The 16,572-nt window shown below is 56.8% G+C and overlaps 1 protein-coding gene and 3 non-coding genes across 4 annotated transcripts in view; 2 read left to right on the top strand and 2 right to left on the bottom strand.

The window, feature by feature from the left end:
- Positions 1–16,342, bottom strand: part of VAC14 (VAC14 component of PIKFYVE complex) — a 79,329-nt gene extending 62,987 nt beyond the window's left edge. The window contains exons 1-10 of the mRNA XM_068992409.1: positions 16,239–16,342; positions 10,099–10,249; positions 9,625–9,792; positions 8,774–8,836; positions 8,202–8,309; positions 7,636–7,745; positions 7,276–7,382; positions 5,866–6,000; positions 5,369–5,521; positions 1,290–1,353 (exon numbers count right to left, since the gene is read on the bottom strand). Coding sequence (XP_068848510.1) covers positions 1,290–1,353; positions 5,369–5,521; positions 5,866–6,000; positions 7,276–7,382; positions 7,636–7,745; positions 8,202–8,309; positions 8,774–8,836; positions 9,625–9,792; positions 10,099–10,249; positions 16,239–16,342 — 1,163 coding nt within the window. The remainder of the gene's footprint in view (positions 1–1,289; positions 1,354–5,368; positions 5,522–5,865; positions 6,001–7,275; positions 7,383–7,635; positions 7,746–8,201; positions 8,310–8,773; positions 8,837–9,624; positions 9,793–10,098; positions 10,250–16,238) is intronic.
- Positions 4,308–4,378, bottom strand: TRNAG-GCC (transfer RNA glycine (anticodon GCC)). The gene has a single exon. It is a non-coding gene; the product is annotated as a tRNA-Gly (tRNA).
- TRNAG-GCC (transfer RNA glycine (anticodon GCC)) lies at positions 11,532–11,602 on the top strand. The gene has a single exon. It is a non-coding gene; the product is annotated as a tRNA-Gly (tRNA).
- On the top strand, positions 12,185–12,255 carry TRNAG-GCC (transfer RNA glycine (anticodon GCC)). Its single transcript has one exon. It is a non-coding gene; the product is annotated as a tRNA-Gly (tRNA).
- Positions 16,343–16,572: the final 230 nt, after the last annotated feature.

Raw genomic sequence — 16,572 nt, 5'->3', positions numbered from 1 at the left:
TCGGAGCCCCGCACAACCGTCACCACCCTTTCCCATAACTTCCTGCTTACGTCTCTGCCCCCGCACTGGAAAACCTCAAGCTCAGGGACCACGTCTTTTTCTTGGAAACTGCAGGGTTGAACAGAAGCTCTGGATGTGTGACAACAAACTAAAGGCAAACAAATGAATGGTGCTCACTGGCTTGCTCCAACAATGTGGGGGACCCTAGGAAGAGTCCAAATTTACAGTCAGCACTCTGAAAACACCCCCAAGGTCCTGAGAAAGAAGAGGCAGTGAGGAAACGACGTGAACGGAGGGAAGAGCCTCAGGGACTGCGGAGAAGAGAGTCTCCTGGGGATGAGTATACGTTTTCTCTTGTGAGTGCCCTCTGTCCCCAGGGCCTGTGCTCAGGGTTGGATTTAGAGGCAAGAACCCCCTACAGGAGGACCTCCATCCACTCCAGCCCCGTAGCCAGCTGTGCCCAACAAAGCGGGGCCGAGGGCCAGTCCTGGGGCTCAGGCTGGGTCAGGGTGGTGACCAGTCTCTCCCCGGACCGTCATCCGCCTGCAGAGCGCGGAGCAGCTGCCTGGGACCGTCATCTGCTTGCTTGGGACCGTCATCTGCCTGCAGAGCACGGCGTGGCTGCCTGGGGTGGCCACCTCCCTGCCTGGCCTGCACCGCCCCCCCGTGGAAGGTAGCGCCACTGCAGCCAGCGCCCCCGGCCTGTGCACACTCCGGCTCAATCACCGAGTGTGCTCCCAGAGAGCTGCATCGGCCTCACATTATCCTGGACAAGCAAAGGGGGCTGGGCAAAAGTGTCTGCAAGGTCCCCCTGTGGTCACCATGCGTTACCTACACTCTTCATTGTTGTCTAGTCTCTTAAGTCCTGTCTGGCTTTTTGTGACCCCACGGACTGTATCCCGCCAGGCTCCTCTGTCCATGGGATTTCCCAGGCAAGGATACTGGAGTGGGTTGCTATTTCCTTCCCCAGGGGATCTTCCTGACCCAGGGTTTGAAGCTGGGTCTCCTGCACTGGCAGGCGGATTCTTGAGTCGCCCAGAGCTACACTCTTATACCTTGTATTTACTGATCTCTCACAGCCTCCAGTCCTTCCCAAGAGACAATATGTCCCCCAGAACCAGGTGGGGTGGGCTCTTTAGTGTCCTCTGGACTCCCTCATCAGACAGTTGTGTCCTGCAAGTGCTGGCCCTGAGCAGAGTCTACCTCAGGGTTTGCTGTGGTCTCCCGTGCCCAGAAAAGATGTAGGTTGCTAGCTCTCCACAAACAACTCTGGCCCACAAACCACTTACTTGGCTGGAGTGAAGACACTGAGGCCATTACTGAAGCTAGAGTCACAAGAACCATCAGGCCCTCCTGGGGAGAGAAAGAGGAATGAGGCATCACAATAAAGGTCACTGGGGCCTTTAGAAGAACAAGGCCCCTGTTCACAAGGACACACAGACCCTCTAGTATCCCACACCTTGATTCTGGCTCTTGGAGAGGAATGCGGCTTTGGGGCCCTGAAGACCCAATGCCTAGTGGTTCCCTGAAGCTTCTGGATGGTATGCATGCTTGTAGGTTCTCAGGCACAGTGACCTCACAAGCAGGGATATCAGTGCTGAACGCATCTGGGAAATCTCAGAAGGGGCTGCTGGCTAAAGGGCAACAGATGTTAAAAGTGACTTCTTGAACAACTCAGCATCACAAGCCGCCAGGGAGACGTAAATCAAAACTGTAATGAGATGCCATTTCACACCCATTAAATAAAAGACATATTGATAGCAAGTGATGGTGAGGAGGCGGAGAAACTGGAACCTTATACACTGCTGGTAGAAATGGGAAACGGTGCAGATGCTTCAGGAAAGAGTCCAATTACCTGAACAGGCCTGGGGGAAGGTGAGGCAGACACCTTGGGCAGTCTGGGTGGGCCTGCCAGGAACCACCGGCTGGGGCTCCCTGCTGCTGGGGGACTCCCTCCCTCCCACCTGCTGGGATCGCCTTTTCCGATGAAATGATACAATGTTAAAAACTGGCTGCAGATGAATTTCCATTGTTTCCTATTTTCACTCTGAGACCTCACAGCTGCTTCCTTTTGCCCCAGAACCAGGTGGGGGTGGGCTCTTTAGCGTCCTCTGGACTCCCTCATCACAGTTGTGTCCTGCAAGTGCTGGCCCTGAGCAGAGTCTGCCTCAGGGTTTGCTGTGGTCTCCCGTGCCCAGAAAAGATGTAGGTTGCTTCCCCAGAACCCCGTTAGAGGGGGCTGCTGAGTAGGAGGGTCAGACCCGGGCGGTTTGAAGAGACCTCGCCAGGCTGGCCTTTAGGAAGGGTGCACACACATGCCAGCAGTTGTTCAGTCCACCCTCTGCCTTGGAAGCTTTGGGATACTAGTGATCTTTACAGTATTTGTCCAATCGATGAGTAAAAATGAGACTGTTTTACTTTGTGCTTCTGGGGGTCCCAGGCAAGCTGAGCATCTTCACTTGCCCTTTTGTTCCCATCTCCAGACTCAGGAGCCCCTGGGCCCAGGTCTCAGTTTGACTCCCCTGCCTTCTCACTGTGTGACTTCTGGGAAGGTCACCTGCCGTCACTCCTCTGCCTCACCTGTGTAACGTGCTGAGGCCAGGGCCTCCCCGGAGTCTTGTGAGTACAATAAAGGAGCCAATGTGTGTTCAGGGGTTAAAACGGAAAACCTGACCCATGTCTCTGTTTCCTGAGGACAAATTCTTAAATGTTCTGGCACATGCTGCCAAATGTATTGCTATCTACCAAACAGTGACTGTATTTAAGGTGTTTACTCTTCACCTTCTCCCAGTAGGAGCGTCTGGTTGTTCCAAAATCTCTCCAGGGAATGTGCATTTCTCGTGACCAGAGTGGAAAATGAGGGCGGTAAAGGAGAGCAGAAGGGAACGAGAGAGAAGAGTCAGCTCAGATACCCTCCACGAAGCCTGGCTGGGTGCCCCCAGTCCGCTGTGGCCACATCCAATGTCCTGTGATCACTCCTCTAAGGATCCGACCCTGAGCTCTCTGCAGGCAGGTCCTGGATCGGAGTCACTTGGATCGGCAGTGCTGATAACACCCAATCCCATCAAAGCTTTGCAAATGGGTGGACTCCATTCAACGCTCACCCACGGAGGTCACCGGTCCGCCACTGGAAATTGTATTTATAGCTGTGTTCCTCACTCACCGCTTGAACTTTCATCCCTAAACCACTACAATCCCTCATTTATGACCCATCAGAGGCCCATTACCACCTGCGCAAAGCTAATGCTAAAAGGCAAGGGAGCCAAAGTCCTGCCCCTGACACTCGTGCTAAGTGGTGGGTCTCATTATAAACAGACCTTAAAACAACTCGACACGGAAGCACCTGTTACTGGGAGTGTGACCCACGCCATGTGCTAAGAGCTCTCTACATGCAAAAAGTCTCTGAAACTCACAGCCACACCATAGGTTCCGTACTATCACTGTTGCTCCAGTCAATGAATAAGAACGCTGAAGCACAGAAAGGCCAAGTGGCTTGTCCAAGGGTGACAGACATGAAGTCAGCAGGGCAGGATGCGCAGGCAGGCAGGTCTGACCGCAGAGTGTAGACTGTGATGCCCGAGACAATCAGGAAACGTCATGGGGGACGGGGAGGAGGCGCCAAGTGCCGGGGAGCTCAGAATCAGAGAAAGGACCCTGCGCTGTGGACTCCTCAGGCAGAAGGGTCGGGGGAGGGAGCCAGGGCAAGCAGAGCGGGCGGGGGCAGCCAACTGAGCACGAGCCGCCCTGGCCGGAGCCCTGTGGGGAGGGGCGAAGGAGAAGCACGTGCATGTGACAGCGAGGGGGCGTGCGTGTGTGAGTGTGCGTGCACTCACGTGCAAAGGGCCTGGCTGCCAGGCCTCACTGGGGGCTCGCCCGGGATGGGCCGTGGGGTGCACGGCACAGGCTGGGGGGGGATGGGGCACCAAGTGAGAGAGACCAGGCAGGAAGCTGCTGCATTCACGGGTTGGAAGAGATGGGCAGTGAGCGTCAGCACTGGTTGAAGCCGGGGACTGAGAAAGAAATGCTGACTCTCTCGGACTGCTGGCACCTTCTGCTGGCACGCTGGGAAAGCGGTGGTTGGTGACCAGCTGAGCGGGTCTGGAGTGGCTGTGGAGCCCCAGAATTCGACAGTGCCATTTCTGGGAACTACTATAAAGTGAGCTCTGCGTCTGCTGAAGTGCTGTTTATGAGGCAGTAAAATCTGGAACCAAGCTGCCTGAATGTGTCCTGATTTAGGACCAAGATTCTCCTGAGCAGGGAGCTGTTTGAGGAAGGCTTAGGAAAGCTGTCAAAAAGGTTAAGCGAGCTGCATTGGCCGGGAATCGAACCCGGGCCTCCCACATGGCAGGCGAGAATTCTACCACTGAACCACCAATGCTCCAGCGGAGCGCTCCTCCTCCCCAGCTGTTCTGCTGCGCTGGCTCACCGCGAAGGGCGCTGCTGTAACCTGACACCTGGGACAGTCCAGCACTCAGTGCTGCTCCGTTCTAGAAGGCCAGCCCCCCCGAGGACGCCCACAGGACACGCGTGCCTGCCATTCTGCTCTGAGGTTCAAGAGAAACCAAAGGGACAAAATGCTCAGGGAACTCTTTTGGCTCCTGGGGGCCAAGTTCCAGACCTCCAAACGTTAGCCTTAAAGATTTCAGTAGGTTCTGCATCAGTTTAGTCTTCGGCTGATTTTGCAAAGGAGAACATCATCCCAGGGCTGATCGGGGACCTCTCGGTGAGGACAGAGTCAGAGACATGGAAAAAAGTCTCAGAGTTCTACATTTAGAGAGTCCAACTCTAGACTCCGATAGGCATAAAAACAGTTTTCCTCATGTGAAGGATAAACAAGACATTAACGTTAAAGGAAAGGAGCAGAATTTCCAAGGACCGAATGAACCACATCTGGGTTGGTCTGAACCCCCTTCCCTGAGAAGGAGTGGCAGAGGAAGGCAGGCAGTTCCTGAGTCACTGGATGTCCACCCCTGAGACTCAGCTGAGCCTGCAGACTGAACGGCCCTCCTGCCAGGCTCCACGCCTCTCTACCTCGACTGCAGCTGAGCTCAGAACAAGACTAAGGAAAGAATGAATGCTCTCTGGGGCCGAAAGGGCTCAGAGCTACAGTTCTGGAGGCCAGCTGCTGGGTTCAAACACTACCCCTGCCCCTGGGAGCTGCTGGACGCTGGTGGTGGGACGCCTCTGCTCTGTGCCCACCTGCAGGAGGAAGGCAGCAGTTCCCACCTGCCGGGCTGTTCCCAGAGCTAGGGGCTGAGACTCGGGAACAGCCCTGGCTGGCTGAGGGAGACCCCACGTCAAGTTCTCTGACCTCTGGGCCCCGGGGGCCCTCGCTGGAAGGTCGGGGCAGGAGGCAGAGCCTACTCACCGCTGGCCGGCCCCTCCTGCTTTGCTGCGCAGTCCTCGGGGTTGGGGCCTGCCTGCTTCTGCACCACTGGCCTGGGCTCACTGGGCTCGTCGTCCTCGGGGGTGACCAGCTTCATCAGGCTCTGGTTGCAGACATTGGCCACCTCCTTGATGTCTGAGTGCGCCGATGTAAGGAGCGGCTGCAGCCAGGCTGGACAGCCCACTCTGCTGCCCCAGGGGTTGTCCTGTCACCTCCCTGATCCCTCACCCCACAGGGGAGCAGAGACTCAGCAGCCCGGGCCTGGGTGAGCCCCTTAGATCTCTGAGGACGCAGCTGAGGTTCTGGCACGCGGTGCCAGCCCCATCCTGGGCGCCTGGGCCCTCCCAGGCCACGCTCCACTCTGCCTCCTGCTCCAGGGGTGTCTGCAGCCGTGGTGGGTCCTGGGCCCCCTCCCCACCCAGGGTGACCTCACGCCCCTCAGGGCTGCCCTTGTCTCCGCTCTCCGGGCTGAAGGATACTCCTCTTGCGGTCGTCATAGGCCAGGCAGGGCAGGACGGCGGTCAGGATCCCCGAGGAATAGGGTAGCATCACGCGGCCAGCCAGCTGGATGAACTCCCGCAGCCAGCACATGGCCGTCAGCTGGATCAGGTCATCTATGGGGACGGGGTTCTGGGGTGAGTGTGGCGGTGCCCAGCGACACGCCCACAGGCGCTGGAGCCCTGCAGTGGGGCTGAGGCCTGGCATGACTCTCAGCCCCCTGGGACTCCCGCGCTCTCGCCCTTTCCTTCCGTGGACACCAGGGGCACACAGACGATAGTCCTGCGGCTGCCCGTGAGAGCAGCCACGGCTCTCCGCCCTCCTGTGTCCACTCCCCGCAGCGGGGCACTGCGGCTCCTCTCATCAGGAGTGGGAGTTTATTCCCCCACTCCCGGTCCGGGGCTGGCCTTGCAACACTGGCCAACAGAAGGTGGGAGAAAGGATGGTTTAAGCCTCGGCCTCACTGACGTCTCTGTCTCCTGGAATCCACTGAATCCACATGAACGCACCAGGGCTAGCCCACTGGGTGACGAGACGCTTGGAACGACTGTCACTGCTGGGCACAGGTGATAGCTGGACAGCCAGACACGAGTGACACGACAGACCATTGGCCTCAACCCACCCTCCAGAGGACTGGAGTCACGGGATTCCCCCCCACCGCTGGCCTGGCACAGGGGAGCAGGGCTGCCCAGCTGACCTGAAGCCTGAGGTCAGTAACAAGGGACTGCCGTGGGAAGGAGTTACACTTTGTGGTGGTTTGATACTTAATAGAAACAAACAGTTATGCGATCCCAGCCTCCAAGCATTTCAATTTACGGTGCTGATGCCAAGCCTGACAGCAAGGCCTCCAGATCTTCCCCTCTCTAGGGCCAGACCAAGTGAAAAGGCCTCCATGCTGACAGAACCAGAATCTCTCCCACAAGGCCCCATGGCTCCGGGACCCGCCGTCACACTGTCTCTCACTCCCGCCAGGACTCTGTCCAGGACGGGGAGGGGGGCTTCGAGGAGGAGGGGGTCCGCGGGGCCCCCTCACTGCCGCTAGGACTCTGTCCAGGACGGGGAGGGGGGCTTCTGAGGAGGAGGAGGTCCGCGGGGCCCCCTCACTGCCGCTAGGACTCTGTCCAGGACGGGGAGGGGGGCTTCGAGGAGGAGGGGGTCCGCGGGGCCCCCTCACTGCCGCTAGGACTCTGTCCAGGACGGGGAGGGGGGCTTCGAGGAGGAGGGGGTCCGCGGGGCCCCCTCACTGCCGCTAGGACTCTGTCCAGGACGGGGAGGGGGGCTTCGAGGAGGAGGGGGTCCGCGGGGCCCCCTCACTGCCGCTAGGACTCTGTCCAGGACGGGGAGGGGGGCTTCTGAGGAGGAGGGGGTCCGCGGGGCCGCCACGTGCTTACCCGTGGTCTGGCAGTGGATCACCAGGATGTTGGCCATCTCAGCAAACTTAACACTCGAGGGGTTCTTCTTCGTTTCCTTCAGGAACTCCCCAAGGACCACCTCACACCTGCAGTGAGAGAAGGAGAAGGCAAATAGCCCTGCCACCTGGGCCGGGGAGCCTCCCCAATGCTGTTTCTGCTCCGCCTGGCGCGGGCGTCCGGGTCTAAGGGATAACTTCAGAGGCTGGGGGAGGAGGCGCTCTTGGCGTTCCAAAGCGGGAAGCTCACGCGCCGAGAGGAGAGTGAATCTCACGTCCTCCTGGCACCTGTGCGTGTGTGTGGGGGACGCGTATGCAGCTCCGTGCTCCCCTCCTCACTCACATTTTCCGGATCTCTTTGCCATTGTCGCCCAGGATCTGGAAGAGCCCGTCCAGGATCTCTGGCAGGTAGTCCAGCAGGTTAATGTCAGGCACGGACTCCAGCACCAGGATCTGACCCAGGAAGGAGACTGTCAGGGAAGGTCATGGCCCAAGCACCCGCCTCCTCAGACCGCTGGCGAGGAGGCGCCCTGGGGTGTCCCGTGGGGGAGGGCATGCCGGCTGCAGCTGCTGTTGTTCAGCGTGCAGGAAAACGGAGCTCTCACCCCCAGGCAGCTCAGAGGCCCTGAGGAGAAGGGAACCTGCGGGAAAGGCAGGCAACTAGCAGGAGAGGCTGGCTTCAGAGAGAAATCTGGGTGTTTCCGGAGACGAGGAAGGAGCCCCATCTGCTTCAGAGGCGAACGTGATGGGCTCTGGGGGCAGAGCTGAGGAAACGTGTTTTGGGATCATGTGCCATCGGGGCTCCTGGAAGGGCAAGAGCGAGGCGCCTCCACAGCCTTGGGACACGTCCAGGTGGGCCAGAGGGCAGGCTCACGGGCAGCCAGAAACGGCGTCAGGGCCAGATCTTACCCAGGAGATGATGAACTGCCGGGCGTACTGGTTGTTGGAGTAAATCCTCTCCCGCAACAAGGGGATGAAGCCCACCAGGTCAAACTTGTTGCTCTCCGTCACAATGTCCTGGGGGTCAAAGGCGCATGAGCTGCTGGGGGCTGGGGAGCCTGACCTGGCTGAGTGCCTGCCGTCAGGGGTCAGGTGGTCACAGAGGAGGACAGAGCCTGTGTCAGGCAGGCTGAGGGATAAGCAAAGATGGACTGAAAGAGGGAATCAAGGGGAACAGAAGCAATGAAAAGGCAAAACCCTTCCTACATCTCTGCGGTCTGGACTGAATGCCCAGTGAGCCGAGCATACACTGCCCGACACGGGGGGCAGGGTGGGCCAGCTCGTGGGAACGCTAGGGGCGATGACGGCTCTGTATTTTGATCCTGCTGCTGATGTAACTCTATATACTCAGAACTGTATGTTATCTCAATTACTGTATGTAAATTATTTTAACTAGAAAGAACATCCCAATGATAGAGCTTCAAAGCTCCACAGACAGACAGAAGAAGGAACTGCTAAAAGTGGGGACCAAGTACTAATACCTTTAAGAGGCGGTCTAGGAGCTCAGATCCGCTTTTCACATTGGGGTCTGGGTCAGCAGCCAACTATGGGAGACACAGAGGTGGAAAAAGGATCACAGTCAATTTATTAAGGCAGAGAATCCACTGGAATCCTATAGCAAGGCCTTCGGGGAGCCTGTTCACAGACGGAAGGAAGGCAGGGGAGGCGGGGAGGCAGCGCGGAACTGGGGAAGGCGCAGAGATGCGCTCGGGGGCCCTGCTCTGCTCAGGAGCCTGCAGGGCCTGCTGCCACCGGCAGCGCAGCTGCTTCCCACTGGTGTTCCCCGGCTGGAGCAGTTTCGAGACTGATTCTCTAGAAATGACTTGATGGAGGGAAACTTGGTGAGGCTGAGAGGCGCTGATGAGCTAAGAGGGACCCCAGAGCCATTCTAAGCTGAGCTTTTTCCAGAGTTCACGGGCTGTGCTCTCCTCACAGGGGAAACGCAGTCTGCACGATGGACAGTGGAGCCTGGCAGGCTGTGGTCCCTGGGGTCGCAGCAGAGTCACACCAACTGCGCAACTCACAGCACGGAATCGCCACCCTCGCCTCCTATGAGGGAGGTCAGCGCTCTCAAGTGACTGTCTTCCCCCGACTTGTGCTGGACTGATGCTTTTGTAAAGTGCAGTAATATTAAATTAATAGAGATGCGGGGGGAAGCAAATACAAGCCCATCTTAACAATGTATCATCAGATTCAACACATAAGGAGCATCCCTGGCAGCACGTGCTCATCTGCTCCCCTGCCTCTGGGGAGAGGCAGCACTCAAGGCCCCGAGGGTCAGGCCCAGGAGGCGGGGGAGGAGCTCAGAGCAGCCAGAGCGCGGAGGGCTCACCTTGCTCAGCCCGTCGAAGAGCACGTTGAAGTGGGGCAGCACGGCGCCTCGGGCCACCTTGACGATGTTGTAGAGGGCCTCACAGGCGTAGTAGCGCAGCCTGCTGTCCGCGTCGTTGAAGCAGGTGAGCACCGGCTCGATCAGCTCCTTCAGGTAGAGCCCCGAGTCCTGTGACGGGGCGGGAGCACAAGCGCTACTCAGAAAGATTTGGATCCCGGGAGCCCAGCCTCCGGCTCCCTCGGAGATGCTCAGACCTTCGACCGAGGGCTGGGCTCAAAGGCTCTTTGCAAGTTGGCCTCTTGGTTAGGAGCCACGCCCAGGAACCAGGCAGCAGGCCGCAGAGCCAGCCTTGCTGGCCTGGGGTGTGCAGAGAATGGATGGCAAATGGAAAACATGGGTCTGCAACCCCCTGTTGGGGTCAGGGGCAGTCAAGGCCATGACTGGTGTGTGCATCCCTCCAGGAGAAAGGCGTACCTTGCCCAGTGCAATGGAGCAGGCGGCCAGGCCGATGAGCCCCCCTTTCCGGCTGTGGGGGTGCTGAGACAGGGCAAACTCCTGAGATAAGGTCTGGATCACATGCTTGATCTGCACCGTGTTGTTCTGGGCCACGAACTCCCGGACTAGCCTGGAGAGAGAGAAGAGAGGGTCTTAGGCCAGTGGGATCAGGCTGCTCCTGCTCCTGCTGCTGGCCCTGGGGCCTGGCGCCAGGACGAGGGGTGCAGAGGACCTGCTCAGAAAAAGCAATCGGAGTCACAGGTCCTGCCCTAGTTCCGCTGCTGACTGGGGGAGGCTGGCTTTCCCTTCCCCTTTTCTGGTCTCCGTTTCCCCTTACTGAAGATGGAATAAAGAACAGTGACCAACCCCAATTCTGAGAAGGCAGCGAACGTTGTGCTGGGGACCAAAACCTGCAGTGATCCACCGCCTTCATTCAACTCTTTGCTCAGCCCTCCATTCAGGCACTCAGGCGGTTCTCTGTCATTATTTCCAGGGACGGGGCTGAACTGGGCCCACATCCAACAGGCAGGATCCACACACAACAAGCAGGTGTAGCCACAGCACACAGGTGTCACCACAGAAGCCAGATGCTGCAGGGAAGTCTCCCTGGGCGGCCAGGGTGCTGCCAACTGAGTCAGACCTTAGAGTCAGGAGCTGGCATTTTCCAGATGAAGAAAGGAAGGCTGGGCACCTTAGGCACAGGAAGAGCCTGGCTAACGGCAGGGGCCCTGAAAACACACGGTGAGGAGCCCAGGGTGTGGGAGGAGCGGCTGAAGACAGATCAAAGGACAGAGGAGCTGGCGACAGGTCTACAGTGATGGGGTGGCGCCTGCAGGCCTCTGTGGGGACCTGGAGAGGCTGCACCGCATGGGAGGGGGCTGGTTTGACAGAAGGAGAGCACCCCAGCTCTTTAGTCTGAAAGAGGGGGCTTAAACATGGTGGAGGCAGTGGGAAGGAGCACGGAGGGATAGTTTCAAATTAAACAGAAAAGCATTAGGATCCCCTGTAATAGGGGAGAGGACAAGGAGGGTAGAGACACTTGTGTTTTAAGACGCCATGAGATGGACTGGGGGGAGGAGACTGTTCCCTCATCAGGTGAGCAGGACTAGCAGAGATGGGGTGCCAGGAAAAGGCTGCATGAATGGTCTGTGGGGGGCCTCCTGCTTTGCCCGTTATAGCGTGTGATTCCACCAACCCCCCTCCCACCCCTGGGGCCTGAGGGCTGTGGACAAACCAAGGGCCTCGGGAGGAAGGCAGTTCCACAGGTGCCCACACTTCCTAAGCAGTGCAATAAACCTGCTGGATTCCCAAACAGGACCCCAGCCAGACGAGTCTCAGTGATGTCAGAGCTGAGTGTCCACAGACAACAGCCCCTTGAGAAAGGCCCTGCAGGTGAGCCAAAGAGCAGCAAAGCATTGGTGGTTCAGTGGTAGAATTCTCGCCTGCCACGCGGGAGGCCCGGGTTCGATTCCCGGCCAATGCAGGGCTGCTTTTTTTGGCTCCTTCTGGGCAGACTCCCTCAGAGATCTGCTACAGGTGCCAGCTCCTCAACCACACCCAGCCTGCTGCAGCCAAGGCTGCTCTGAAGCCGAGCGCACCTCCCTGCCCGGTGAGCGTGACCAGCAGCTGGATTCTCCACACATGCGCCACTTCCTGGCTGCGGGGGCAAGGCCCATGTGCCCTGCAGCCGTCAGGGTACTCCTGTGCACCCCCAGCCCTGGCCAGTCTCCAGCAGGAAGCTGTGATGAAGCCTGTGAGCTGTGAAACAGCTCCACACGCCATGTGGACAGGGGAGTGGGGACCACACTTCAGAGAAGCCCCTGGAGTCTCAGTGGGCTTCTTGTTACTGAGAAGGAAGGATTTGAGGTGGTTTCTGTCCTGATGAATGAAGGCAAATCAAAGACACACACACCCCGTCCTGCTCTGGAGCCTAAGCTTCTGTTTCTGCAGCGGTGCTGATGTGGCAGCCTCAGAGCATGGCCTCGGATTCTGGAAATCAGGGTGTGGACAAGGAGGCTGGTCCGGGGGTTAAAGGGAGGTGCTCACACAGCTGCCGACAGCCGGAGCATTGGTGGTTCAGTGGTAGAATTCTCGCCTGCCACGCGGGAGGCCCGGGTTCGATTCCCGGCCAATGCAGCAGCAAACATCTTTTTTAAAAAATCATTAAAAAAAAAAAAATCCAAGAGACTGGATTTGAGATTTCACACCACTCATAGTATTGGTGATACACTCTGAAAACCTGAGAATGACTTTTTCTAGCTTGATTTTCCACACCCGTCTCCTACATTCCACGAAGATCTAGCTTCTCGTTCCTGAGGAGTCCAGGAGGTAGGGGTCACCAAAGCCACTGTAAGCAGCTGTCCTCCCACTCCCGCCCAGACGGGCTGCCTGTGGCCTCTGCCTGCGAGGCTCCTGGGGAACCAGGCCGAGCTTCTGCTCAGCCCACACAAGCGCAGCCCCAGGACGCGGAGTAACGTCCTCCATGAGGCTCTGGCAGGGCAGCCACAGAAGACCCAGCCTGGCCAGCAGCACAGCCCCTCCTGGAACCACCTCCTGGCCCATCTCCTTGTTTCAGGTCACAAACGGTCGCTGAGCCACTGGAAAGGGTCCCCCGGCCCACTGGAGAGCCAGCAAACAGGGCGCATTCCCTGCCTGAGGGGCTTCTGCTAGAATCCGGTGGGTGGGAAACGAGAGGCCATGAGGACTTTCATGCAAAAGAGGAAAGAAATCTGGTGAGGACCGTGCAAGGTGAGGAGAGGGCAGGAGAGAAAGAGCGTGAAGCATCTCTGGTGCGGAGGGGATCTGATGTGGTTTCACGAGGGACAGCTTCTGAGAGGGGTTCTGAGGGATGAGTAGGTGTTCGTGCGGGAGGAGGAAGCTCAGACAGAGGGAAGCTCATGAGTGAAGGCTCAGAGGAAGGACAAGGGCACTTGGTTTGGCAGCTTGAAAGGACAGAGGTCGGGGAGAGGCTGTGCCCACTCACGGGCTTGGCAGAGGAGGTGGCCTTTGTTCTGTGAGCAGCCACAAATGGTAGGGATGGTCTGCAGCGGCGGGCGGTGTGGTCTGACCTGCACTGAGGGAGTGCTGAAGACTGGAAAGGCTGCAAGACCGGGCGCTGGGAGAGCACGAGGAACGGGCACCGACGGGGTAGGCTGGCAAGGGCAATGGGGCCTCCGGAAGCGGAAGCAGATGGACAACACCCCCCGACCCCACTGTTTGCTCCACACCAGCTGGAAGGCCCCTCACGCTGAATCCCACCAGGATGTAGCTCAGGGCACCCCAGGTCCCTACAGACACGATAGCCCTTTCAAGTCCCAAGGCTCTGGAACCCCAAGTCTCTGCTGTCTGCACCCCCGCACTTGTGGGGAGAATACTGTCCATAGCCAGGAGAACAAGACAGACAGTGGTTTCTTCTGGAAGGCAAACCCTGAGAACAGGTGGTCAGCAAATCCATCCACCTGTAGAGCACTGGGCCGGGCCCTCGGGGTCACCCCGGGGCCACAGCAGGAAGACCTGTCCCACGAATCAGGCCCACACTCTCTACCTGACACACAGGGGGTCAACACAGGGCTGGCTGCCTCTCCAGTCCGTAGCCTGGCTACATGTGCAACCTCCCTGCAGCCAGACCCAGCTTCCTACTGGGCCTGCTAGTCTACTCCGAGGACACTTCCTGTCCAGGCCACCCCACAGGCAAGCTCCTGTCTCCTTTCACAGCCTAGCCAGGCCTCAAACGCCAGCTCCAATCCACCCCTGCTCCTGCTGACCATCCCAGGAAGGACCACTCCTCCTCTGGACGCTGCATTCTGTGCTCACCACCGCATCATCGAACGTCATGAATTCCTTCTCACACGTTTCACGTTCCCAGCTCCACAAGCCAAAGGCAATGTCAAACACTAAACAAACCCCATTAAACACAAAATCCTTCCAGTACAGCTTACAGAGTGACAGGATGTGCTGGAAGCAACAATAAGGCTGAGATGAACACCTCTATTCAAGGACTCAACCAATGACTCAAGCTATGAAAATAGCAAACATTTCTGAGAAGCAGAGCGGGTGATGGACAAAACCGGTGTCACTGTACCTTCAGCCAATAAAACCACAGACATGGAGCCAAGTCTGGACATCAGTTCTGAGTCTCCTACTCATTAGAGCAATACTCATCAGTACAGTTTGCTGGCAATGGCGAGAGCTAGGGCAACAAGAAGCAGCGGTGGGGAGAGACGGCACTCAAGAAAGGGGTGCTTGATGAGAGAAGCATGGTTCTGGACATGCGGAATCTTAGAGCTGAACGGGAGGGTCATCTTGGCAAAATCCAAACCCTTTAGTGGAGGAGGAAACTGAAACCAAAGCAGTTAAGGCAGTGGTTCTCAACTGGGGTGATTCTGCATCCCCAGGAAACATCTGGCAACTGTCTGGAAACATTTTTGGTTGTAATAGTGATGGAAAGCTACTGATGTCTAGTGGGTAAAGATCAGAGATGTTGCTAAAAACCCTATCATGCACAAGACAGTCCACCACAACCAAGAGTTACCTGTCCAAAAATATCAAAAGCGCTGAGGTTAAGAAACCCTTAGTTAAGGAATTTGCCAGCGGTCACAGAATGAGCATCACACAACAGACTATACTAGGCCCTTACAAAGCTTTCTGCAGTGATGGAATTGTTCGAAAATCTGTGCTGTCCATTATGGCAGCTGACAGCCACATGTGGCTATGTGAGATACAGGCAGAATGACTGAGGAACTATATTTAAAATTTTTATTTTATCTTTAATAATTTAAATGTAAATGGCCAGTGGCTACCTTACTGGACAGGGCAGAACTAAAACCTCTATTTCCTGATGCTTAAACTGGCATTCTTTCTGTTCCACAGCCTGCCTCTTTCCACTCTTCTGAAAACACACCTACCCACCTTTGTCACAAAGATTTGGCTGGAAAAAAAATACACGTGTAAAATAACAGCAGAAAAATCTCAATGTTCCCAGTTAAACACCTTGCTTTGTAATAAAAATAACTAAGCAAAATGTCAGGTCATGGTTACACATATAGTGGAATGCCATTATCCACAGTTTCAGATACCAACGGTCAACAGCAGTTCAGAAAATATGAAATGGAAAATTCAAAAATAAACAATCTATAAGCTTTAAACTATACGCTGTTCTGAGTGTTGAGAGGAAATCTCGTGATGTCCCACCAGGACATGAATCACCTCTTCCTCCTGTATATTCATGCTGTACATGATACGCACCAACTTAGTAACTGTCTGAGTTATCAGACTGACTCTCTGCTATGGTAGTGCTTACGTTCAAGGAACCCTTATTTTACTTAATAACAGCCCTAAAGTGCAACAGTAGTGACGCTGACAGGATATTCTCTTACTGTGCCTAATTATAAATCATAAATTAAACTTTATCATACATCTGTATGTACAGGAGAAAATATAGCATATATGGAGTTTGGTGCCATCCAAGGGGTTTCAGGCATCCACCGGGAGTCTGGGGACATATCCCCCACAGACAAGAGAGTGCTACTGCATATGTAATTAAGACTGCAGAAACAACAAATTATTCCTACTTCCACTTTTGGAGAAGGGTGATATGACAGAGATAAAACAACCGGCCCTCTGAGCCTTGAGATTTTGGACCTGACTTCTTTATTTGGTCAACTTATTGTCTTTTCACTTCTCAAAAAGTGGGTAAGAAATCAGGCAGGTCAACATCCATAGCAAATTCTCACGCTTCCCACCTCCTTCCCATCGGAGATCACTCTCGGGTTTGCTCGTTTTGGTAGAGACCACACTGAAGACGCATCATGCACCAGGCACTGGGCTAAGCACCGTACATACACAATATCGCTTCACTCTCACCGCAGCCCCTTTGAGATACCAGGAGGTTAAATAATATGGCCCAGATCACACAGTACTGCCCATTTCCTGCTGTTAAGCACGGCCCTGAGGGCCTAAAGCTTGGGGCAGCAACACTGGCTGCAAAAGCACGAGCAGCTGCCCGGAGGAGCGGGACCCGCAACAGCCAGGACGGAGCCCCGGCTCCCAGAGGAGCGGACCCCGCAACACCAGGACGGAGCCCCGGCCCCACTCCCCGCGCCCAGGCCCGCGGCTCTTACTTCTCGATCTCCAGGGCAGCCACCTTCCGCTTTTCGTAGAGCTTGTCGTTGAGGGCGCGCACGATGTTGGGCGTGAGAGGCGCGAAATCCTTCTCCGGGTTCATGGTAGCAGCGCGGGTGCGCCTCCCGGAGCCCGGCGGCTCCTCAGCCCGCGGCAGCCGGGGCCGCGCCGGGGCCAGGGGCGTCTGCGGCTCCGCGCTGCCTCCGGCGTCGGCTCATGGGCCACGCCGCCTCAGCCCGAGTCTCGCGGGGCCGCGCGCCGCCTCGGAGCCCCGGCGTGGGCCTCGTTTCCGTCCCCCTGCCCCGGGCCAGCCAGCAGCTCACAAGATCAGTG

Source organism: Capricornis sumatraensis, chromosome 20 (assembly GCF_032405125.1).
Source record: "Capricornis sumatraensis isolate serow.1 chromosome 20, serow.2, whole genome shotgun sequence".
NCBI classification, from domain to species: Eukaryota; Metazoa; Chordata; class Mammalia; order Artiodactyla; family Bovidae; genus Capricornis; species Capricornis sumatraensis.
Note: the sequence above shows the minus strand (reverse complement) of the source record. Positions and strands in the feature narration are given on the sequence as shown.